Below are 26,630 nucleotides of genomic sequence, written 5' to 3'. Positions count from 1 at the left end.
CCGATGGGCTATTGCATACTTTGTGAAATTGTTTTAGATGGTATGCATCATAAAGAACCATTAAACAGTCATCATCAATGACATAGTCCCCTCTCACCAACTGTTTTAGGAACTGTAATGATCCTGTTTGGATTGTATTACAGTGCCTGTCTCCAATTGGCGAATTGCTGACAATGTGTATTTGATTACAGTTGTGGTATCCAAGAATCATTTAAAATTGCTATTTGCTAAAAAGCTAGGACCATGCTTACAATACTGAAATGCTGATAACTGCATACCAGTTTATGCACATGCATACATACATACTGACAGACAATAATAAATACTGGACACAAATACAATTATTGCCAGATGGATAGATATGCTGACAGAGAGACACACAGACAAATTGCTACGCAGGCAGGCAGACAGATGTGTCCACTTATTCCAGTGTTCATTTAGCTCCCATGGACGAAGTCTGTACTGAGGACTAATTGATTGGTTTCTGTCTGTCTGCAGATATCTCAGACATGCCTGAGCCAATTTCTTTCAAACTTGGTAGAAGTATAAAACACTACATTTACACATGTACAAGTCCATCGTTTTGGGTGTAATTACTTCCATTATTGGTGCTAATTGCATAATTTTTGAAAAAAAAAGCTCTGTTTCTAGAGAAACTGCAGATCCAAATTTGATGAAACCATGTACAGATGTTGAGCACACAGAGCTCTAAAGGCTCACAAAGATATATGTCAGTATTGCGTTAATTCATTGCTAATTTGCAAATTTAATACATTTTCATAATTCAGGTGATATGTCAAGGAAGACTTACTCAAATTTGATGAAACTTGGTACAGACCTTGGTATACCAGAGGTATACCAAGGTATACCAGAGATTTAGCAGTATCATGTCAATTAATTCCTAATTTGCATGTTTGATGAAGTTTGTAATTAGGTGAAATGTTTAGAATTCCACAGCAAGTTTCATGAAACCTGGTACAGATGTTGATCTCCAACTGCTGTACAGTAATAGTGTGAATAGATATTTACCGTAGAAGTATCATGTCAATCAATTGCTAATTTACATATTTGATGAATTTTCATTATTGGGGGAATCTGTCTAGAAAAACTACAGCAAATTTGATGAAACTTTGTAGAGATGTTGAGCACAGAATTATGTAAATGTTTAAAGATGTATAGCAGTATCAGGTCAATCAATTGCAAATATGCATATTTAATGAACTTTCCTAATTAGTGCGCTATGTCAAGACATGCAGCATCAAATTTGATGAAATGTATTGAAGATGTTGAATTCTCAGTAGTGTAAAAGTGTGGAAGGACATAAAGCAGCATCTTGCCAATCATCATTAATTTGCATATTTGAAGAACTTTCATAGGTAGGGTGATATGTTCAGAAATACTGCAGCAAATTTGATGAAACTTTGTACAGATGTTGAGCACATAGTGCTCTAACAGTGTACAGAGACATTTAGCCGTATCATGTCAATTGACTCTTGATTTGCATATTTAATTAACTTCCCGTCTTAGTGTGCTATGTACAGAAGTACTACACCAAATTTGATGAAACGGTACAGATGTTGATCTCACAGTGTTATGATAGCCAGCAAAAACATTTAGCACCATTTTGTCACTTAATTGCTAATCTGCTTATCAATGAATTTTATTAATTAGGGTGATATGTCAAGAAATACTTCATCAAATTTGATGAAACAGATGTTCAGCTCACATTGTTTTAACATTGTTAAAAGAAGTTTATCAGTATTAAACAACAAGTGTTCAAGCAAACCTGTAAAAAGGCTTTCACTATGAGCAAATTTTCATCAAAATTGTCACTTGCTAGTAGCAATATTACGTTGCTCTGCAAAACCAATTGAGAATACACGTGTGTACACTTGTGGAATTAAGTAATTGTACTTAAGTGGAATTAAGCTACTGTACCATTTTAGAATTAAATTGCTCAATGTAAAGTATGATTGGCAATTCCAGACTGACAGTCATGTTCACATAGATGTTGGGAGCATTGCCAAAATTGGATGCATTAGACCTTATGTTTGTGAAAATATTGAATCATATTACAAAATCAGCATATTGCATCTTGAGCTTGGCTATAAACACAAAGTGACAGTGGTAGCTAGGCACTGGCGATCAGGTGCTGCAAACGAAGATGTTCATGTAAAAAGGTGTTTGTGTGCAGTTTTTGAGCGGACATGCAGGCAAATTTAAAAGCTATGTAGCGGGCAGGGAGGAAAAGGTCAATATTTGTAATGGGTGGAAAGAAATTTCAGTTTTTACAGCTGGCTGGGAGAAACTTTCTGGCAGTGGGTACTGGAAAATAGGTAGAGGAGGGGAATGCCGTGGTTAATAGAACTTCAAGGGGAAGATTAAAAGCCTAAGTTAGAGGGGAGCAATCTCCATATGTCCAAAGCTTGAAATGATATGTTTTTTGCTTGCACAGTTTTGCAATAGGGAATTCCAGTGGTGGGCAGAGGGCAGCGGGGAGCTGGAATAGTTGTGGGCAGCGGGCAGACCATACAAGATACTCGAGGGCAGTGCGGCAAACTCATTCAGTGGGAGAGCAGATTTTCCACATATGTCAGAGGGGAAGGCAGTTACGAAAAGCTCTACTTTCCCCTCCAAGTTTAGGTCAAGGTCAAAAATATGGAAAAATCAGTATACATGTATCAGCCTTCAAAACATGTTTTGTGATGATTTCGTAGAATGGACAAAATTTACCGGTTGGTGGCACGTAGCTGACTTTCACAATAAAACAGATGTATGCCATGTTACAGAATATATGTAAACTGATCAATGGAAGAACATTGATTCTATGTCAAGTGCATGTGTATACTAGTTATGAAGTTCCAAGCCCTGAACTGCTATGATTCACAATAGTTGACAATCTCATTTGGCTTGTCTTTGTCAGTCTGATGTTGGTTTGCTCCTGTTTAGCAAAAGTGCAAATTGTCCTATGGAGTTTAAGTACAAGTGCATCGTCATGATCAGATATAATGATTACAATTTTGTTTTGAAATAGAAGATGAGCCAGTAAATGTTTAATGCTCAATTCTTTATTGTAACTGTTCCTTTGGTGCATGTCGATACTTCATGGATGACAGCAGAATTGTTTTATTCACCTTTGGTTGACATCCGCAACAACAACTGCATGTTTTGTTCAGATTTTACTTCCGGAGGTAGGCTTGAGGATTTTCTATTTTCCTGGTGATTTTTTTTCTATAGTTCCCCCTAGTAAATTATTGAGAAAATCCATGCCCCCTCATATTTCCTGGGGTTTTTTTCATACCCCTACCACTATATACATGCATACTTTACACACTAAGACATATACAGTCTAACAAGTTTATCACACTTTGCAGGAACAATACAGTGATTATTTAATGAATGATATAACAACACATCTCAGAATTACAATTAAGAGACCATAAGAAAACATTGTTGCAGGGGCTGCAAGTGGCACACTTTTTGGAAGGCTGGTAATAAACAAATCAGGTTGTAAATTTTTGAACAAAAGTTAATTAATAAACATGAATACTTCTTTTGTTGTGTCTACTATGCATGATCCATTTTATGGCCCTTGATTATTTTGACGATTGCTTTGTTCAAGATGTTGTTATATCAGTGGTCTATATCAAACACTTTGGTTGTAAGTGTTGCCATAGTTGTTTTTAATATCACATACCAGTTGCAAGTACTCATAATCAGAGGAAGAAATAGTATACTAATAATATACAAAGCAGAGTGAGTTCACTGACTAGACAAGTTGTCTCACTTTTTTCAGATGTACTCTTCCACAGGTGGAAAAAATTGAAAAAGGTTGGCAAACTTTTGAATGTGGCACATACAGAATTTTAAGGCAGGAGTCTACCCAATACAAAGAATATTGTCATTTTCTAGAAAACACATATGTTGGAGCCTGTAAAATTGTGTTCCCAATCCTGAATCTACTTTTTTAGGTAATTTACATTCAATTATCCATTACCCCATGATTTTGAGCTCCACACATGACTTTATAGCAAATTTGATCTTTGCAAAGAAAACAATAACCATGGTGGATAAAAATATTATTTCATTACACTCTTGATTCTTAAGTATCCTCTACATGTAATATTTCCAATATAAACATCATGTATGAAGTTACTCATCCAAAAACAAAGATGCCATCTTATAAAAAATTGTGAAAAAATGCTGAGTCAGCACTTTTGAGTGCATCATCTTTCAGTTATTGTATGTCTGTTGTTTAGAATTGCAAGGTTCTGATTACTTATGTGTAGCTTGGTGAGTAGTTTTCGTTTTTCTCTTCTCAAGTATGGCTCTAATCTAAAGTTACAACAAATGTGATCTTTAGAAAAATGTCTATTTGCTTGGTATTGGGTAGCTCCCACTGAAAGGGACATTTGCTGTAACTTTGGGCATTTATCAATGTTTTATTAGTCCCCATGGACACCGTCCAGGGCAACTTATAGGTTTGGTCAAGTCCATGCGTCCGTCCGTTCACACACATATCTCAGAGATGCATGGAGTGATTTCATTCAAACTTGGTACAAGGATTACTTCATTTGTCATACATATGCACGTCAATTTGTTTTGTGATACGATCCAATATGACCGCCATGCGGCCATTTTATTGCGATTTTTTCATGTACAGAGCAATAACTCAGACATGTTTCTACCAATTTTATTCAAAGTTTGTACAAGGACATTGACCTATGTCGTACATATGCACGTCAATTTGTTTTGTGATACGATCCAATATGGCTGCCATGTGGCCATTTTGTTACGATTTTTCATGCACGGAGCCATAACTCAGGCATATCCTAACTGATTTTATTCAAAGTTGGTACAAGGAAATTAACCTATGTCATACACATGCACTTCAATTTGTTTCATGACATGATCCAATATGGCCGCGTGGCAGCCATTTTGTTACGATTTTTTCATGTAAAGAGGCATAACTCAGACATGTTTCTACCGATTTTATTCAAAGTTGGTACAAGGACATTGACCTATGTCGTACATATGCACGTCAATTTGTTTTGTGATACAATCTAATATCGTCGCATGGCACCCATTTTCTTACAATTTTTTCATGCATAGAGCCATAATTCAGACATGGTTCAACCGATTTTATTCAAAGTTGGTACAAGGACATTGACCTATGTCATACACATGCTGCTACTAATTTGTTTCATGATATGATCCAATATGGCAGCGTGGCAGCCATTTTGTTATGATTTTTTCATGTACAGAGGCATAACTCAGACATGTTTCAACCGATTTTATTCAAAGTTGGTACAAGGACATTGACCTATGTAATACACATGCTGCTACTAATTTGTTTCATGATATGATCCAATATGGCTGCATGGCAGCCATTTTGTTACAATTTTTCATGTCCTTAGCCAAAACTCAGGCACGTCTTGACCAACTTTATTCAAACTTGGTACATGGACATTGACCTATGTCATGCATATGCACATTGATTTGTTTTGTGATATCATCCAATATGGCCGCCATGCGGCAATTTTCTTACAATTTTTTCATGTATGGAGCCAATATATAATTCAGACGTGGTTCAACTGATTTTATTCAAAGTTGATACAAGGACATTGACCTATGTCATACATATGCACGTCAATTTGTTTTATGATATGATCCAATATTGTAGCATGGCTGCCATTTTGTTACAATTTTTTCATGTCCTAGCCATAACTCAGGCACGTCTCATCCAATTTATTCAAAGTTGGTTGGCAACATCCTGGTGATTAATTCCTAGTTGACTCATTTTCATTTAATGACCTTTTGTAATTAGGATAGCGGCGTACCGTGGTTTTGTTTTCACCACCATGGAACTTATTCTTGGCCATTGAGCGCCATCTGTATCAAAGTAGTTTTATCACAGACCTAATTAATGAAGAGGACTCTATCCTCTCTGAGGACTTTTAATCAAAGTATCCATTTACAAGTGGGGACTGTGTCATCAACGATGACTTGTTTTCTGTGAATCAACAATTGTTTCTTATTATATCCCTACATCGAACACCAGTTTAGCATTTAGTACTTAGCAACATACTAGCACATACATACATAAATGGCCACTGTTATTGTTGACAATTGATTTCTAGTCTGGACTTGATTCAAGATTTCTTTTCAAATAACAACACTGACTGTTCACTGTATGGTCTGTGTTGACATGCTAAATACCGGACATTTCATGACGCTTGAGGGAGGAGAACAAGATACTGCAGCAGATCCATAAAAAGCTACTGTGAATATTACCAAATTTTGCGTCTAAAAGAGCTTAAATACACTTGTGAAGTTTATCTGTACACTTATGGAGTTTAGCAATCACCCAGGTAGTTACTATGGTTCTCTTTTTTTCTAGATCAGACTTCTGGGCAAATATTGAATTGATGTGTTTTTGTTCCTAGGACCATCTAAAGGATTGAAGTATTTTTGTGTCGGGTCCCCCTAATTTTTTAGGGGGAAATGGGTGCCCACTTGAAAATCCTCCATGCCCCCCCCCCCCCCCCCCCCCCCCCCCCCCCCGGTAAATTCTGAACACTCCCCAAAGATTAATATGAAAATCAATAAGATATTTCGAAAAATCATATTTTTCAATGCATTTCTTTATAATTTAATTCAATGAAATGCAAGTGAAGAAAAGGCCCTATATTACATATGACAGGGGAGTATCAGTAATTCAATTTAAATGTAGATATTATCAGGATGAAGCATTTATGTTCATACAAAATTAAGATATATTACACTGTACCTAGGACGATAACTTGATGCTCTTTGTTACAAACTTATTTTCTAATACCAATATGACTAAAAATTGGTAAATATCTTCACACAACATATTATATCTATTGATGACATATTGTCAACCAACTAGAGCAAATCTACTTTCACTGTCCTCATTGCTTAACTAGTTTGAAATCTTGATAAGACTCAAAAATATCAATCACAGGCACACATAAGTAAATATTAAATCATGCATGCAAACGGTTAATGATGACATTTTTTCAAAGCTTGAATTGGTAATTTGCAAGACTGCACAAAAAATAATTTGTGGAAAAGAAGTATGCTCACAATATGAACAAATCTGAATATCTGGATACCATTACTTCAGGTCCACAGTTTTCGCATGGTTCAAGCAAGCTCAAAAGAAGAAACTTGTCTTCAAATTATTGAAGCCATCTATGAGTTTAAGAAAAATTAACATATGAAGTAACATTATCTGTGAATAACAAAAATTTCATCTTAGTTTATATAATTTTTCATGTATGACCAAGCTTTTTCCAACCAACTAGTAACTTCATTAAAATATATCACTGTACCTTAGTAATATGTCTCTGCTGTAAGTGATCACACAGAACTCTGTATTAAGCTTCAATATACTGTTTGTTTTAGTGGCTATAGATGTTCTTGAAACTGCGTTTTATTACTTTAAGGTTATAAATTAGGTTAGCTGAGCATGCCATTTCACATTTGCTATTTACACTTTCAATAAACAGAAACAGTAAAAGTGGACACTGTTCAACAAACAAATTGCTGCTGCATTTCATCTTCATGTTGAATTAAGTCTTTGAAACTCTTCAATCTCTAGGCTCCACATTCACACACATTTGAAATTAGATTAATGTGCAGTGCATCTTCATGGGTGCTGGGGGATTGTGCTTGCTGAACAGCCTATATTTCTTCCTCTGAACTCACTGGTATTCTTATTTTACAAGGAGTTGCTCTTTGGTTGCAAGCCACTTGCAAACTAAGAGCAACCATTGTGTTGTAACTGACTGCTTTCATCCTATGACTGCTTTAGGGATGTTCCTTATGCTTGCTAATGGACACAGCACAATTGCATTAATAGTTTTGCTACAGTGTATCAATTTTTAGCTCCCATAGCCATATGTATATATGGCAATGGAAGCTATTCTTATAGGCTAGGGAAATGTCTGTATGTATGTATGTCTGTATGTCTGTGTGTCTGTATGTCTGTATGTCTGTATGTCTGTATGTCTGTCCGTCAACATCAAAAACTCCAAAACCGCTGTACATTTCATCTTGATATTTGGTGTGTACATGGATGATGGGCTGTAGATGAGATTTTGTTCAAATGAAGTTGTCATTGCCAAAAATATGCAAATTAAGTGAAAAAATGTAAAAACAGTCAAAATTGAAAAAACTCAATAACCACTGAGCAGATTACATGAAAAATTAGCATGTAAGTACTTTGGGCTGACATGAAATGATTGTGCACATCTTGGGTCAGTATCTTGGACTTGCTATTTTTCATGAATTTTTTGTAATTTTCTCCCATTTTTGGTCAAAAATAGCGCCAATGGCACTTGATCACAACTGGCACATTGTGAAACTACTCATAATTAATGAGGTACAATATGTGGCGTCATGCGGTGTCCCATCATACCATATATGAAGGGTGTAGCACTTGTGGTTACTGAATTTGGACAAATATGTATATTTCAGGTCAAATGTCACTGAGGTCATGTGACATTTTGTCAAAAAAATTGAATTGCTAAGTCATCCCTATATACCAAAAATCAGACCTAGCTCTATTGGCTCGCTCAAAATTAGATATGTGCATAATTAATGAGGTACAATATGTGGCGTCATAAGGTGTCCCATCATACCATATATGAAGGGTGTAGCACTTGTGGTTACTGAGTTATGGACAAATATGTATATTTGAGGTCAAAGGTCACCAAGGTCACGTGATATTTTGTCAAAATATCTGATATATCTGCGTGAACGGATGGACATGACCCAATCTACAAGGCCCCTGGACTTCACCCGTGGGGACTAAAAACTGTGTCACTGAATCCTTTTTGCAATATGAATACGATGAGAAACAAATTTTTATTTTACTTGGCCTTATACATGGGATTCTATGGACAGCTGACTTATACATGGTAGTCTATGGTGGTGTAAACTAAAAAGTCCTCTAACATGGCCAAATCACGTGCCATCTGTATGGGGTAGGGTACTATCCTTGTGCAAAGTTTGAAAGAAATTGACCAGGGCATGTCTGAGATATCTGCGTGAACAGACGGACGGATGCACACACGGATGCAGGCACGCACACACGGACATGACCAAACCTATAAGTCCCCCGGACGGTGTCCGTGGGACTAATTAGACAGACCACGAAGTCAATGAGCAACATACAGCTGAAAGACTATTTTTCACATTGCGATTTTAAGTCCATTTTTATGAGAAAAGGGACATGTATATGTATATGGAGAAAAAAGCAGAAGACATATTTGTAAATTGTTTGTTAAGTGACAATCATATATGCATCTCTTGAAATTTTGTGGTTATAAGGTATAATAGTAGTGTAAGAATAATGAGGTTAGAATAAGTTAGTAAAGCTAAGTTGACAGTAATTAAGATTACAAAATTATACACTAAGCTGAGGAAATCTGAATGAAATAAATGTTGAAAAGTAGCAAAGTCATGGTCATCTTTTGTCTAATACCTTGTGTAAGTTCATGAACTTTACATAAATCTTGCTATAGATTTGTTGCTAATGGAATAACTGTGTTTCAGATCATTTGAGAGCAATCCATCCATGACAGGTTTAAATTGTAATATACTTCTATTTAAAGGAGAGAACTTCTCAAATAATTTTTTTCCCTGTAATTTCCTGTGAGAACACAAGGACATGCTTAGGACTCTATGCTGGTGCTACCTTGATAACTAACCTACAACTTGTAACGTCATTGTCTAACCTGTTCACCCCAATTTCCTGTAGACAGGTCCACACTCACCATTGATAACAATGGGTTTGGGCCATACCATGGTAGTGAAAGACTGTAACATGTGAGGTCGTTGATACTTAATCTCTGGAATGTCAAAGTCTGTATATTGACTCAAGGATGTTTACATAACAAATGCTTAGGGTCATCTCAAAAGTGAGAATCTAAACTATGAAATATGTTTTTTTTATTGCTTTTGATACCCAAAAGAGCATAGAAATCTCTTATACTTTGAATCAGCCATCCTGCATATTTCTAACATTCATCAAAACCTCATTTCTGTTCCACAACTCATAAAACAGTCCACAATGCAGGATTGGTGTACATTCCAAAACTACATATATGAAAGACCCCTAAAATCAATTAGTTAAAAAGGGGGGTTAGAAATTTCCCAAAACTATATAACCTCTGCTCTGTTTGGCTCCATTTTTCGGAATTGGAACCTTGGAACCAGTCTATGTATTGGTACCAAATATCAACGCAGTCTGTTCAGCAGTTTTTGACTTTTTGTCGTTTACGGAAATGGACGACATCAAACACCGGTTGAAACCACCTCTATATCACAACTTCCAGTTGTGATAAAAATCTCCTGCTCTGAAACCACAAGTCCGATTGATTTGAAACTTGGTATGGAAGTGCATAGGAGTGACCTTTCCCAAATTTGGGCAAATCGTGGTGAAATTTGCATATTTTTAGTTTACACGTCCATAGACTCCCATGTATAAGGCAGATCTCCATAGACTCCCATGTATAAGGCCACGAAAAATAAAAATTTAGTTTCTCATCGTATTCATATTGCAAAAGGATGCAGTGACACAATTTTTAGTCCCCACGGATGAAGTCCAGTGAGCTTATAGATTGGGTCATGTTCGTCTGTTCGTCCATCCGTGAGTCCATCCGTTCACGCAGATATCTCGGATATTTTGACAAAATGTCATGTGACCTTGATGACCTTTGATCTCAAATATACATATTTGTCCATAACTCAGTAACCACAAGTGCTACCACCCTTCATATATGGTATGATGGGACAGCTTATGACCCCACATATTGTACCTCATTAATTATGCACATATCTAATTTTGAGCGAGCCAATAGAGCTAGAGGTCTGATTTTTGGTATATAGGGATGACTTAGCAAAATAATTTTTTTGACAAAATGTCACGTGACCTCGGTGACCTTTGACCTCAAATATACATATTTGTCCATAACTCAGTAACAACAAGTGCTACAGCCTTCATGTATGGTATGATGGGACACCTTATGACGCCACATATTGTACCTCATTAATTATGCGCATATCTAATTTTGAGCGAGCCAATAGAGCAAGAGGTCTGATTTTTGGTATATAGGGATAACTTAGCAAAACAATTTTTTTGACAAAATGTCACGGGACTTCAGTGACCTTTGACCTCAAATATACATATTTGTCCATAACTCAGTAACCACAAGTGCTACAGCCTTCATGTATGGTATGATGGGACACCTTATGACGCCACATATTGTACCTCATTAATTATGCGCATATCTAATTTCGAGCGAGCCAATAGAGCTAGAGGTCTGATTTTTGGTATATAGGGATAACTTAGCAATACAATTTTTTTGACAAAATGTCACGTGACCTCGGTGACGTTTGACCTCAAATATACATATTTTTCCATAACTCAGTAACCACAAGTGCTACACCCTTCATGTATGGTATGATGGGACAGCTTATGACGCCACATATTATACCTCATTAATTATGCACATATCTAATTTTGAGCGAGCAATAGAGCTAGAGGTCTGATTTTTGGTATATAGGGATAACTTAGCAAAAACAATTTTTTTGACAAAATGTCACGTGACCTCGGTGACCTTTGACCTCAAATATACATATTTTTCCATAACTCGGTAACCACAAGTGCTACACCCTTCATGTTTGGTATGATTGGACACCTTATGACGCCACATACTGTACCTCAATAATTATGCGCATATCTCATTCTGAGCGAGCCAATAGAGCTGGATGTCTGATTTTTGGTATATAGGGATAACTATAGGAGAGAAATTTTTTGACCAAATGTCATGTGACCTCGATGACCTTTTACCTAAAATATATGTTTATGTCAATAAATAAGTAACCACAAGTGCTATGTACTTTGTATTTAGTAGGATGGGAGACCTTATGACAACACACGCTTTACCTCATTAATTATGTACACATCTAATTCTGGGCAAGCGAATAGAGCTAGAGATCGGATTTTTTGGCATATAGGGATTAATTAGCAATATAATTTTTTTTTTTCAAAATGTCATGTGACCTTGATGACCTTTGACCTTGATTATACATATATATGCATATTTCAGTAACCACAAATTCTATACCCTCCAATTTTGATAGGATATTAGACCTTAAGATGTCACATCTTGTACCTCATTTATAATGCGCATATGTATTTCTTGGCTGGCCAATACTGCTAGAGGTCTGATCTTTTTTCCCGATTTAGAACCATAACTTAGACATGCCTCATGTGTTTCAAATTGGGAACAACGACATAGACCTATGTGCCCATAGATCTCAACATATACACTCCAGTGATATTTCTTAATGACCACATTTTCCTGCCCCATCAAGACTAATACTCCTATTACAAGTGGGGACTATGTCATTGTAAATGACTTGAGTTAATGGTTGTATCACAGTATTCGATATATCTATTCTGTATTTTTTCCATTTTATATTCTGAATAATTACATTAAACATATTTCACTGTCTCCAGTACATTTCATTTAAGTATTTTCACTTCATGCACTTTATCCCTTTCACACATGTTCAAATATCTGATCAGAGAACAAACACTAAATAGTCCAGGATGGAGCTACAGTGTCATTGACGCTATTTTTTAAATTTGCATATGTTTTATGAGTCTTACATATCTCAAATACATACTTTCAAGAGACACTAAGTAACAACTGAACATGCAACCTCATGAACATACAGAGTGTTTTACTTATATTATGTTTGATTAAACATGGTTTGAATAATATTGACGTGTCTTAAATACTGGACATTCTGGATACTATTACTTCAGGTCCATAGTTTTAACATGGTTCAAACAATGACATATCAGTAAGTGCAAGCCTTTCCTCGTACTACAGTTGTTGTTTCAGCTGTCTCAAAAACCTTAGTGCATGCAGCCTTAGCTGAATGAAACTCTGTTTGTTGGTAGGTGAGGCAAAACTTGGGTGGAATACTGCTAACTCCCTTGGAAACACATACCTTACATGACATCTTTGTTTACTGATTAAAGATTCATTCTGTGTTATTGTTGAGGCAAATGAACATGACAGGCAATTTAAGACAGTAACAAAAATTGTGATGTCCCCATTATGACTACATTTAAATATCCCTAGGAGATCCTCAGAGTGAGGATATCTGTTAACACTTGTACATGTATAATGCCCACTGCACAATATACCGGGATACCCTGCTTTTATAGATTTGACTATTTTTCCTGCTTAGTGATTTTCCTCACGGAGTGCTTGACGGGACTTCGTTCATGAACAAATAAATGCTGGTCCAGTATGAAAATCAAGGACAAAGGATCATATCTTTATTGTGATTTTATCTGGAAAAGGTTGTCATTCCCAAAGAAACTGAAGTTTTTACAATCGATGATAGAATAGTATTATAGCCCAATTTAAGGTCGAACGTGCCCCGGGGACAGACATTTGGACTCTCAAATTTTTACAATGCTCTTCTGATATACCACTTGTGGGGGTTCATTTTAAAGCTCCTGGCGTAAGAATACTTTTCACTGACTTAATTTGTCGAAATTCGAAAATTAATATTTTTCTCTGTAGAGTTAACACAGGGACGGTGGCTATTTTGAATTTCAAATATCGGTAAATCTTTGCTTATTTGTTTCTCTAGTACCAAAATTTGCACGGTGACCCCTGAATTTTATTCTTGATTTTGAAAGAGAATAGTTGAAAGATTCCTTAAGGAAAGTTTGCGCAAAAGTTTAAGTCGTTCACTTTTGAGGCGCATACTACCTAAATAATCATTTATTTCAATAAAACAACATTTCTGTGATTTCAGGAATCCTGGTACTCTCTGATACATAGACAGGTGAATACATAAGGGGATAGATCCCCAGTATGTACCTGTAGATACAGGTTGTTATTGGAATTCTGAAATCATAAAATTCATACAAAGTTAAACAAGGCAAGGTTGATTTGTCTGATTTCCAATGTTTCATACATCAAATAAATGTCTATCTTGTAATATAAAGAGTGTCTGAACATATGTATAAAGATTCAACTCCCTACTTTGAGCTTTCAAATTTGGTGTAGATAAGTGTCAATTTGCCCCCCCCCCCCCCCCCCCCCAATCATGATGACTTTAAAAAGTGCTCAAAGATTAGTCTAACATCCAAGGCCACATGTCTGTTTATCTGAAAAAATATACAAAGTCTTGTGAACTAGCTATGTTGAAAAGGATTTTGCTAAGGATGTGGTTCCAGATGTTGACAGATATTAGGTTTCCAGTCATGCATCAAGTACAGTTAATTCTCTTCCTGAATTTATGAGTGATCGAGTAAGGATGAGAAGACATCTCATACAAGATCTTTGTACAATCACCTAAGATGAGCTGATGTTTCAGATTAGAGTGATTTACAAGGAAAGGTACGTAAAATAGAATATTACTGATAAGATTGCCTGGATTGCTCAAAGTAGACAATAGTACAACCGTCGACTCAAAATGTTACTGCTTCAATGTGACTATTCCTTACACTATGAGAAAAACATTGTGTTAAACTTAATTTCATTTTCTTGTTTGGTCTTCAATGTTTCAGAATTTATTTAAATGAAGATTTGAACCAAACCATAAGAGTCAGGCATGTATCTGATAAGTATTTCATCATAGCAAAGCTAAATTGCAATTTTAATAATATACTGATATCTGTTAGTAGTCAATTAAGTTTGTGAAAATTGCCAGAACTAGGGAATGTTTTCAGGTGTTTTGTATAAAATTTATAGCACTGTCAAAGCAAGATAAATCACTTGTCAAATAATCTAATTCTTATCAGTACAGTCGTTCATACTCCCTGCACACAAGTTATTGCATCTTGAAATGCATGTGTCAAAGGTCAAGGACCATAATTTTTCCCACATGTACCAGTAAATTTCTCTTTACTGTTCAGCAAAGCTGCGCCACTTCTTGCTGATTTATTTTTATACTCTTATGAGGCAGAGTTTGTTCCCCCATTCTCTAAAAGTCAAGGTCAAATCACTTGTTAGACATTTTAACAACACCTACAGATACAGTATATCAATAAGATTTAATAATCTAGGCAGATCAAATTACCTAAATCATATCTATCCTGATGAGTTCCAGATTAAGGAAATAACAGAGAGTATGAACTTAGCTTCATATCTCAACCTGTTGCTTCAGTTTGATACAAATGGACAACACACTAAGCTGTGTATGACTAGTTGAAGTATTTTGATTTTGAAATCATCCTTTACACATGTAGGGTACCAGTCATTAAGCAACAGTATTTGGTGTTTTATGTTTTTCAGTTTGAAGATTCTGTTGGGCTTGTGATCCATACCATGATTTCTGAAAATAGGAACAGAGCATTAGCATCCAAAGTAGTGAGATAAGGATCTTGAAAAAAGTTCTGTGGTAGATGTGGAGATACTGAGAAGAAATTTACATTATATTTCTGTTGCTCAAATGGTCAGTGACCGCATACCAAGCTATGACTTGATAAAGTGTGTTATCAAACTGCACCTCTCACAATTTGACAATTTTGTACCAATCCTGACAGTTATGGTATGCTAGCTAGCAGGGCATGTTTCACAGTACTGAAAATAGCAAAGTGTATGCTCTTTGATTTCCACCCTTGAAGGTAGCGTGTCAAATAACTTCAATTGTTCTTCATGTCAGCAATCATGATGATGTCACTAATTCTGTAAGGATATTTCATAAAAGTACATGTAGATATTATAGCAACTTTCAAATAACCACACACCAAACTTTCAAATTATCATAAAGGTTATGGTCATCATGTACTACAAATGCCATACTTTTGGGAAGAAATTTAGGACCAACTGATAAGAAGCTGCAATGTGATTTTTTGTGTTATGTATTGGATAAAGTCCATACTTTTCGGGATTTACCCAGCAACTTTGCTGAGCAGTTTGCTATATGCCCTGGCATTACCTAAACAAGAGTCTTATTGTCTGAAGACTGGTAAGGAATCCGCGAAACTCAGCAGGTAGCTCAAGTCCTTCAGACAATAAAACGGACTATTGTTCAGGTAAATGCCAGGGCATATAGCAAACTGCTCATCTAACTTGCTGGGTTGGTGTGCCAATACACCGGCGTTGGCTGTAATAGTAAGAGAGGGTGTCAGGTGTCCAAAATGTGTAAGAGCACAGTGAGAGGAGATCTCGTAATCCAATTTGTACCTAGGGAAATTCCTCAGTGAAGTCTGGTATGTCTCCTGCATGTAACGAATTTATCGACTAGTTTTAAAAATTCGGAAAATGTATTTTCAAGCACACTATTCTATTACATTGCCATTTTGAAAGACTTGAAAAAATATGTTTGATTCAGAAAGGAGATGTTATTTTTGAAAAGTTTTCCAACTATTGTGTCCTCAGCCATACAGAATAATTTGAGGAACAATAGGGAGACTAGTGGCACCTGCTTGTCAAACAATTTTGTGTGCTAAATACACTGTCTCATCTGTAATGGTTCAGGATGGTCTAATTTGACATTGTGAACAACAACAAATGTCTCATTGACCCGGTACGGTTTTACCTTGAATGGAAATGATTATTGAACCAGTTTTGATGTGATATCAGGTTATACTCTCAAAAAGTCAGTACTCACTTGTTATTCCAAGAATGATTTGAACACCATGATAGAAGATTGAAAGATCACAGTAATTGTTGGTGCATTGATCTACTTGATGCTAACAACCTCAAACATTTTTCCTTTCAGTTTAATTAAATGTGCAGTAATTTCATTTAACTTGATTTTCTTGCAAACATTCATCATGAGTTTTGCTTCAAATATGACACATGTAAATACCTGATTGTATTTGTTTTATTTGAGAATATTTTCTTCTTTTCGTCATTGATTAAAAATATTTCATAATGTAGATTTCTAGATGTGGAAATCAAATACATTGACACATAAATTCCAAAGGTTTTAGCCTTAACCCTATGACATATGCACACTTTCAGTCTTTTGCAACATTGAATGACATTGAAACGATATCTGTAAGGCCACATGTTATGACATCACCAGCTGTTACAGGTCCCACACCAGATGGAGTACCAGTCAGTATGACATCACCAACATCCAGGGTCATGAATTGACTGACGAACTTGATCAAAAATGGAATACGAAATATCATATCTTTTGTATTTCCATTCTGTTTCATGATGTCATTGACCTTCAGCCATATTCCAACATTTTGAGGATCCGGGATTTTTTCCAGTGGTACAAATGGCCCAATGGGACACGCTGTATCAAATCCTTTGGCCAATGTCCATGGTAGACCTTTCTTCTTCAGTTGGTCCTGAACATCTCTGGCTGTCATGTCCAGAGCCAAGGTGTAACCACCAACATGTTGCATAGCTGATGATTCTGGAATGTTGGAACCTGTTTTCCCGATGACAACTCCCAGTTCCACTTCATGATGAAGATTAGTACTGCCATGTGGAATCTGCAGGAAATATCATACAAAGACATGGTGTAAACGTGCAGTACGTATGAAATCAGAAATGACTATCATGTTCTCATAAGCTGTATGAAATCAGAAATGACTTGCAGGAGAGGCTCCTTGAAATTGGATACAGAGTTAACAATTTAGCAAGCTACATAGCAAATTAGCCAGCTACATTGCAAGTCATACAGTAAATTCATTTGATAATAAGCATGCCACCATGTTAACTTGATAGCGATAACATTTTGTCATTTCAGTCAGCTGCAGACACTTCATGCATGTGTGGGCTTGTTGCCATAAAGCTTATCTGGGTACAAATAATGCAGCATACGGGTTGCTGCTTGTTACTTCATGGAATTAAGAACAAATAAATAAAGAAATAATATCCAGAATAATTTCTAAATAATGCAGTTTTCAAGTCACACTTGTCATTAAAATAAAATTTTTTGGGAAGTAACGAGTACAAGGAATCAGATTATATGCTATATAAATATGCTCATTTCACACATGTTTGACCATCCATACCGGTATATGTTTAGATGTGGGAGAGGGTCAATTCTTGGCCATTTGTTGAAATTGTTTGAAGGTGATATTACAAGGCGATCAGTTAAAACTATGGTATTGGTACAGAATACAATGACTGAAATCAGGAGTTTATGATTATGATCATCAAGAACAGTGCACACATGCTGAGACATTTTGATAACCTATTAAGTTTGCATGTTTTATACCTAACCCTGAAAACTGGATTTGGTACAAGCAATCCATGTAACTATTAAGGACTAATATAATTAAACTTTCTGTATTAATATACAACAAAGCTTGGACTGGAATAGATAAACAGTGGTTGTACAGAGAGTCAAAATTAGGTCTATGGCGACAAAGCCCAAGGCACAGTAACATGGACAAGACCTGTAGGCCACCTCAATATCTCTAAAAAGGATAGTTCAGTGATGCCCTATGATGGTGATATCTTTGCCTATGCCCACAGTGCAGATTAAAGACACACACACACAAATACACACAGAAAACATGCAAACCACATAGAAATTGGAAATAATATCAACATGACATAAAAGCTTGCCAGGGACTTGTATGTAAATTATGGTTCTACTGAGAATCAAACCAAGGTGTACAGTACCAGCACCTAGCACAGTTATTGCTTTTAATTTCATGATCACAGAAGAAGACACTTATTACCTGCGATCATACATGTGTCTAGGACATGCACATCATTAAACTTTGCATAATGAATATAGCAAAACTTAAGGATCCTGGCTGATAGCTGATGCTAAGCCACAATACAATGCAACACATCTTTAGGAGTATGTTTGTATGTATTCATCACAGACTGCACGTTCAGACAAGCACTGATTACTACTATGAAGATGATGGATCCATTGCACTTCCGGTGTGGTATGAATATTAATTTAGGAAATGTAGGATGAAATGGTCTGAGAGCCACAGAAAGACACTTGTTAATGGAAGACTTACATTACATTGTACTCTTAGCAAAGCATATCACACAACCTAGCTGTCATACAGCCAATTAATTTAACTGTGATATTTTTATTGATTATGAAGTTTCAGAGATGCCTTGAATGCAACCTAAGCTGTGAAAAACGAATCAAAAAATATAATTATTTCAAAAACATTAGTGTATGATAATTGTACCATCAGTGTAAGTTTGTTTTACATGACTGTCTGGACATCCATCCAATTAGTTGTAACTTTTGGTGAAATTCTGGTATATTTGTTGTGATTTTAAAACATTTGCTTGTTCTACTCTCAAAATCAACTCAAAATGCAATTGTGACAAAACTTGTCAAAACAGTGTGTACGTATTTCATGTCAAATTAGAGATGGAAACTGACTTTCCATCAGAATTCAGATTTCGATAACATCATTACACCCACATATTGTGTTGGCAAAGATAAGTTTTGTTCTTCAATATATTCTGTGGAGAAAAACAAGGCAATGTATTCGTTTCACAGCATAAAAATGAAAAAAAAATATATCAAAAGTTACAGCTACTCTCCTTCTTGGCTCTGGAGTCATTTATAATTATTGTATGTTCAATGGTTTAAGGTCTAAAATGTACGAATTATCCATTTGATGGTCTGGGTTGATTTGGGTAAGTCTGTTTTACTGACGACTTTGCATTTTCTATTACATTTGCTATTATATTTTGATTATTAAAGTCTACCAAATATTATTTAAAGTGACGTAAGAGCCCACTGGGTGATAAAGATGCATTTCTCACTTCAATATAATGACATTATCAACTGTTATACTTTTTTCAGTGTCTTTAAGCCATGTATTACAAACTATAAGATGTATATCAATGCATGGTATTGGTCAATACTTTGTTACTTTCTATGGCAGTAGGCATCTATCAGTGAACAGTATGACAACCTTAAATCTTAGCTTGTGTTATTTAAGATTTGTTAGTGTGTGACACCTAGGGTAATTAAACAGTGTTGGTATTGATAAACCATAACATCAGTATAAAAGAATCCTAATTGACGGTTTTGACAAACTCCCATTTCACATGAAACAGGCTTGTTATATCAACTAAAATAAAAAGGCAGTGAAATCTATATGTATACCTACATGAACTTTTTATCATCGTGCGTTTTGTATTCATCAAATGACTACTTTCATTTTACATTACATTTTTCTATCATGTCTGTAAAAACAGAGACATCTTTTTCAACTGACCCAATGAATGGCAAAGAAACCATATACAAAAGTCAGAGATTTTTGATCACAAACAATGGACAATACAAACTGCTGTCCATCAGGGTTCTAAATTTGCTTTTTTCATGATAGATTAAGTGGACAACCATACCATGTTCTTCATAGCCATATTTGCATGTGTTTGTTTTCTGTAAAAAATATTATGATCATGTTCTACTTAACATGCTTTTCTACTCATGGCTTCATTTTTCTACTGAAAATGTAATCTAATAATGATCGAGTCACAGTCCTTCGGTCATGGTGGAGGGAGTGTAAATAAACCTATTCACTCTATAAGAATTACACATATAGCGACCTCAGCTTCAAATGGTTTTGATAAAGTAGCCTTATTTGTACACTTTTCAATATGAATGACCTACTTTTCCATTGTCAAATTTCTCAATGTCTTGTGCTAATGTATTTTATTGGGATTGAATCATAAACAATAGTTTTTCAAAACAATAAAGTAATGTGTTGTCCCATTTGCCTTGTTGGCTGTCATTAGCTCAATTCAAAATGGTCGATGAACAATGAAGACAGAAGCGATCGCAAGGTCAAGCTTCTCTGTACGATCTTCGGTTTTGAAGTGGACCAAGAAACAAGAGAAGGATAATTACGTGGATTTAAACTGTTTTCGAAGACAATGACCTGATTTTTTTCTCGCGAAAAACTTCCCGATTACAGTTCGAATTTTAGTAAGCCGACGTGCGTTGCACCGTGGTAGGCGTAAATGTCAAGGTATATAACCAGCTAGACGTATTATATACTGCTTTTCGGTCTATCGACGCAAATAAAAACGTCACCCAGAGAGTGGTTAAAATACGATCAGACCACTAAAATTCACTTTTTACAGCTCACAAAGCGATCATCAAGTTAAATCCAAATGTGAGCTTCTGACAACGTACTAATTTTCATATCCTATATCAAGGTTCTTACTTTGCATACCCATATAGTCAAATAACCTTGAGGGTCTTTGTTTCTATTTGCGAAATATGGTAATGATTGTCAGTTTTTATCGTTATTGTTAAATAAATTATCCTTTTTACCTCCCCAGTGGTATAAAAGTTCTTCATCTACAGATTGCCATACCAAACATCAGGGTTCTTACATTAATTTTTAAAGCATAACATTATACATTAATGAAAATTTTCTCATTTACTGTGCTTAAAATATCAGTGTTTCATCCCGGATGGCATCAACAAGGGGGATTTCCCCCTTTAATAGAAAATTTCGGGGGATTTCACCAGTTCATGTGTTCTACTTGTACCTCTACATTTCATTGGGGGAGTGGTCTGCTTGACAAATTAATTGGGGTGCAAACATTTCAACAGAGGGGGAATCCCCTAACCCCTGTCTAGATGTAACACTTATAACATCGTCTACAATATCAAATTTATATCATTAATAATAGTGAATTATTATAGTTTACCTCCCAAAAGCATAGAGGTTCTTAAGTTCTAAGACTTCAATTTTCGTTGTTCAAAATATCGTCAACATTACCACATTTTATTATTTGTAATTATGAATTATCATATTTAGGCCTAATCTCCCAGGTAAAATGACTTTTATGAAATGAACACAAATTGCCCAGGAACACTGCTGACAATGCTCCTGAAAATACTAGAAATTCATGTGACTGTAAGCTGTAAAAAGTGAATTTTAACTCATTTTTCAGGGTGTCCGGCCTTCGGCTGGGAGGGGGAACACCGCATCCCGTACCCTCCCCCACGATGACCGCTTTGTGGTCATGGCAGCTGCTAGCCGCCTACTTTTTCATTCTGGCCCCCTTCTTCAAAACTTAATGAAATCCCTGCAAGTACGTAGCATGACACTTGATTTGTCACAGTTGACGCACAATAGTTAGGCTTACCCCTTCCAAGTGTTACATAGGTTGCACATTGTCTAGATGAAACACTGACGCTGTGACGGTAATAAAGAAGTGTTTTTCCCTTATGCAAATGGTGATGGAAAAATACATCAAATTTTATCTGTTTGATTATTTGAAAAAAGACAGTAGCCTAATACTAGGCTACTGCAAGTGTAATTTGGAAGCCTAAAGACCAGCTTTGGTTGTGTGAACATGGGGCTACCACAAATTTCAAACCTTGTCCATGTACAATATGTCTACCATAACTCAGAAAGACTTAATTATTGTGCAGCCCATCAGTGTAAACAGTTGAGATTATACCTTTTCCAACCAATTTCAATGACAGCTCGTGTAATCCAATTATGCTGAAATGGCAACAGTGGTTTTGTGAGAGTGGTAACCAGGATTATGTTACCGGACTTACACTTGGTGTAATCAATGCAATCAGATTGGAGGACAGCAGAAATGTTACTGGTATTGCCAAATTATCTACCTGAATGTTTCTCAACCTCTAGCCAAATATACTGACAAAGCATAGTCACTTACTTTGATTGGATTGCCTTCAGTTACATATGATGATGTGGGTTTGATAAAGATAACAGGTTCTGATGGAACTTTGTTGCCAAGCTCAGCAGCATGCTCACTGTAAGATAAGTTGAAAAGCTTTGCAATCAAGCAGGCTGTGATCTTTTAAAAAGCATGAAGAGGATGCAAACTTTAGTGGCTGAAGTGTAGAAAACTGGCACTGGCACGTCACTAAGACCAGGGGTTTCTTGATTTTTCAGTCACGTGTGAAGCTCATCATGCAGTGCTAATGACTCTGTACACTTATGTTAAATAACCAATATGCAAATTACACCAGTTATTGCAAACTAACAATTTGACATAGCGCATTATAGGCCAAGTGAACTGCCCTCATCATTTTTGTTGTCATAAACTTTGTCACTGGCTTTAAATCTTATGCTACGTGACAGTTATGGAAGAGGGCTGTGTCATAATTACTTTTAAAATATCCATCTAAAAAGTAGCTGGATAATATTTCGAGTGTTATTCAGCCCAGTGTGATGATATGTATCGACAGGATAATAAAAATTAACATTGACTCTCTACTTGTGGCATTACCAGTATTTGTTTAATGACAGTGCTTGCTTCTGACAAATCTTACTGGGTATATTCACTGTGTACCAAAACATTTATTTCTATTTTTGTACCCAGCATGACATATACATAATAGTTACCAAAGTGCCTAAAATAATGGAGCTGAGTAGACCTTGTAGTGCATTTATCCAATTTTCCAGCTAATTAGCAAGTCATGAACAATCCAACAATTCTGGGCAGAAAATGCTTGGATATAGAGACCAATGCAATAGAGATCAATGAAATTACAGCCTATTGACTCCAAAAGTTTGCATACGTCACATTAAACGGAAATCATCTTGTTTCAAGCAGCAATCAGTTTGAACAAAAATGTTTAAAGAGTCAATCCACCCATAGCCCCTGATCATGCATGCACCAGTAGAAGATGGAATGTAACATATTTCCAGAGTAGAGTAACTATTCAAACATGGTGCAGCTCTATCCGTGCGAGAAACAAGTTTTTTTCAACCAAAACAGTCAATTCCAAAGTATAACGCCATCATGCCCACAAGATCAAAATATATATAAGGTAATTTAGTATTATACTTCTCATTCTATCAATTTATTTTTTTTTAGAATGAAAATATACTTCCCTATCAAGTTTCACACAAAAGGTTTCTTTAATTATTTTCTTTTATTCTGACCAACTGGAAGCTGATAGTCTGACTAGTGCGACCATGCCACCCCCCCCCCCCTCACCATTGCAATGGCTCTTCCCTACCTCTGCAGCGGAAAAAGTTTATCAAAACCTCATAAGGTAGAAGTGACAATCTGGGTTCCGCGCGCATCATTAGCTTTGTATTAAAATAAAGGTCTATAGATGTAGTTTTCCGCAGGACAAATTGTCATGTGTATTTTCAAAACACCCAGGCCTACTAGAGTACTACACTGTACTGGTCTTCAACAACCGGCCAAACACACTGCATAGTCCGCCTGCGAACCACGGCGGAGCTGAAGGCTGGTTGAGCTGCAGTGTCGGCCATGAGTTCGAGCTACAACGCCGATGAAATCGCTAGGAAACGTTTGTTGTTTTCGAATGACAGAACTTACCTGTAGTTTCTTCCGACACATACGATTTTCCTGCCAACTTCAACAAACCTCGCCAACCCGGAAGCCATTTTTACACCAACGTAAAGTTGGCGTCATCCTCATCCTCATCCTCAGCCTCAGGGGTCACGCGAAAATGAGGATGAGGATGACGCTACAGCGTCAGCTTCACCGGCGTCAGATCCGATTATTCCCGAATACGTCTGATGGAATAATAAGTGTAAAAACGACTTTAAAAATGTGCTCCAAGTTTCATATCACTGTAAATGTTAATCAAAACACAGTGGGGTATGTATTTCATAATATTTAGTAACCTCTCCTCTTAATATCCGTTTCTCACGATGTAGTTATAACGCAACATTCTTAGCCCTTAATTTCCTTAAAGTTCAAAGGTTGTATGTTTAATACGTTGACTTTTCAGGCCTCAAGTCATAGTTATACCAGTTAATTGTTTTATATGTCCTCTGAATAATTAGGGCTTTTATATTGCCTCTCATGGTGGCGATTTTTACACATTTCGGACCACGTATACTTTTTTGCACCAATTTTTGGAAAATCTTAACGCAAGAGTTGAGAGGATACTAACAAACATATCCGCGGATCCATGGACTGAAAATTACGAACATTTCCAAAAAAACTAGTCTGTATGAGATATTCTAACGATAAAATATTACCTACGAACCAGTTTTACGATTCAAAAGAAAGTTGAGAAAGAATGGAGTTGTTATTTTCTTAGGTTTTGGGCGAATTTTATCATTTAACCGTCATCGGGTAGCGCAACTTCGGCAATCTTCGGATACGACGCTGAAGCTGACGCTGAGTAGCGTCATATTGAGCGTCAGCTAGAAAGGTCACCTGAGGCTGAGGATGAGGATGACGCCAACTTTACGTTGGTCATTTTTACTCATTCAAGAAACCCTCCCGCGAGATCAAAGGTCATGAAGTCCAGCCTGCAGATAAGGTCAAATAGTTGGGTCAATGTGTAGAAACACTTCCCATAAACTGGGACAGCGCCCCCATCAGCACCTGTAACGGTTGTAGCGTCGTGGAAACAATGAAGCGCTAAATGTAAAAAAAATGAATTTACACAATCACACTTATTTAAGAGAGAGAACAGATAGAACAGATAGAAAATGTATATAGAGAGGAATATATAGTGCTTTCTGTAACTGGCTTCACAAAGGTCTGCGCATCACTTCTGTATAAAAGTCATATCAGCAGGTAAAAGCAAACAGGGTACAAAAAGATGTTGCAAAATAAAAACTCGTTGAACATTTCTGTCAGCTTTACCAACTCAACTTTCTTGGTCTATCAATATGTTTAATACATACCCTGTTTTCAGCTTGTCAACATCACCTGTATACTTAGGTATCTGAACAGTCAATGTGTGACAAAATTGTTTGGCCTGCAATTCTTGTGCTCAAACACTTAAAAAACTCTCTGTCCTGAACTCAATAGTACAATTACATGGTTAACTAGAAAGCATTTGTAAGCAAAAGCGAAGTTCCAGAGACCAGAGCAGCGGAAGAAACGAGAGAATGTGTGACAAAGATAGGTGCAGAATGAAAGAGTGCTTTGGATTTTAATATTCAGGGCTGATAGCAGTGAACACGATAATACAACTAAAAGCAAGGCAGTCCGGGGAATACCCGAATCACTACTTCCAAACGAAGGCCGTGTTTGCAATGAATTGTGGGAAATAAAGCTTAGGTCACGGGGTCATTCGTGCCAAAACGCTCAAATCGTCACATGTGGACGCACTACACACACCGGCGATCCACATCGCTAAGACAGTGACTGAACCTTGCCTATCGCTTGTTATTTTGCTATAGCTTGTATTTCCGCACAAAGTGACCTCACACTATTCACAGGCGCTCGTTAGCTTGGTAGTCTGCTAAATCGATCGATTTTCGGCTCGATCTATCGATCCCGTACTCGATCTGCGCGCCACTGCAACCTAAAAGGAGCAGTTTCTAGGTTGCAGTGGCGCGCAGATCGAGTACGGGATCGATAGATCGAGCCGAAAATCGATCGATTTAGCAGACTACCAAACTAACGAGCATCTGTGTGACCATTCCTTCACTGACGACAGTGCAATGATTGTCGACACGGGCGTTGCGGCCGGTTCGTAACTGTGTATGTATGTGTGAGCGATATGATATACAATACATGTAGTTTGAACATTGACAATGGATCGAGAGGCACTGCTAGACCATCGACCATTGCATACTTCAACTATTACTTCTGTCGCTTGTAAACTGGCATTCAGATGTCAAACCGTGAACCCATATCGGGCAAAATATTGAAAGTAATGTC

At 36.5% G+C, this 26,630-nt stretch overlaps 1 protein-coding gene across 2 annotated transcripts; it reads right to left on the bottom strand.

The window, feature by feature from the left end:
* Positions 1–16,881: 16,881 nt before the first annotated feature.
* Positions 16,882–25,745, bottom strand: LOC139119807 (oxaloacetate tautomerase FAHD1, mitochondrial-like). 2 transcript variants are annotated; one of them, XM_070683711.1, is made up of 5 exons: positions 25,646–25,745; positions 25,219–25,264; positions 24,318–24,391; positions 22,677–22,773; positions 16,882–17,524 (listed from the first exon to the last, which is right to left on the bottom strand). In XM_070683711.1, exons 3-5 carry the CDS (start codon positions 24,383–24,385, stop codon positions 17,036–17,038), a joined length of 654 nt encoding a protein of 217 aa, XP_070539812.1. In that variant the 5' UTR covers positions 24,386–24,391; positions 25,219–25,264; positions 25,646–25,745; the 3' UTR covers positions 16,882–17,035. The 2 variants fall into 2 exon arrangements, with proteins under 2 accessions (XP_070539812.1, XP_070539811.1); XM_070683710.1 differs by lacking the exon at positions 25,646–25,745 and having other exon boundaries at positions 25,219–25,359.
* Between the last annotated feature and the right edge of the window lie 885 nt (positions 25,746–26,630).

The sequence above is a fragment of the Ptychodera flava genome, chromosome 20 (genome assembly GCF_041260155.1).
Source record: "Ptychodera flava strain L36383 chromosome 20, AS_Pfla_20210202, whole genome shotgun sequence".
Classification (NCBI taxonomy): Eukaryota; Metazoa; Hemichordata; class Enteropneusta; family Ptychoderidae; genus Ptychodera; species Ptychodera flava.
The sequence above is the reverse complement of the archived record's forward strand: the minus strand, read 5'-3'. Positions and strand labels throughout refer to the sequence as shown.

Coding starts and splice junctions, on each gene's coding strand:
- LOC139119807 (XM_070683711.1), bottom strand. CDS start 24,385: ATGGCTTCCGGGTTGGCGAGGTTTGTTGAAGTTGGCAGGAAAATCGTA. Junction 22,774..24,317: donor TGTGTCGGAAGAAACTACAG/GTAAGTTCTGTC, acceptor CTTATCTTACAG/TGAGCATGCTGCTGAGCTTG. Junction 17,525..22,676: donor CTGAAGGCAATCCAATCAAA/GTAAGTGACTAT, acceptor TATTTCCTGCAG/ATTCCACATGGCAGTACTAA.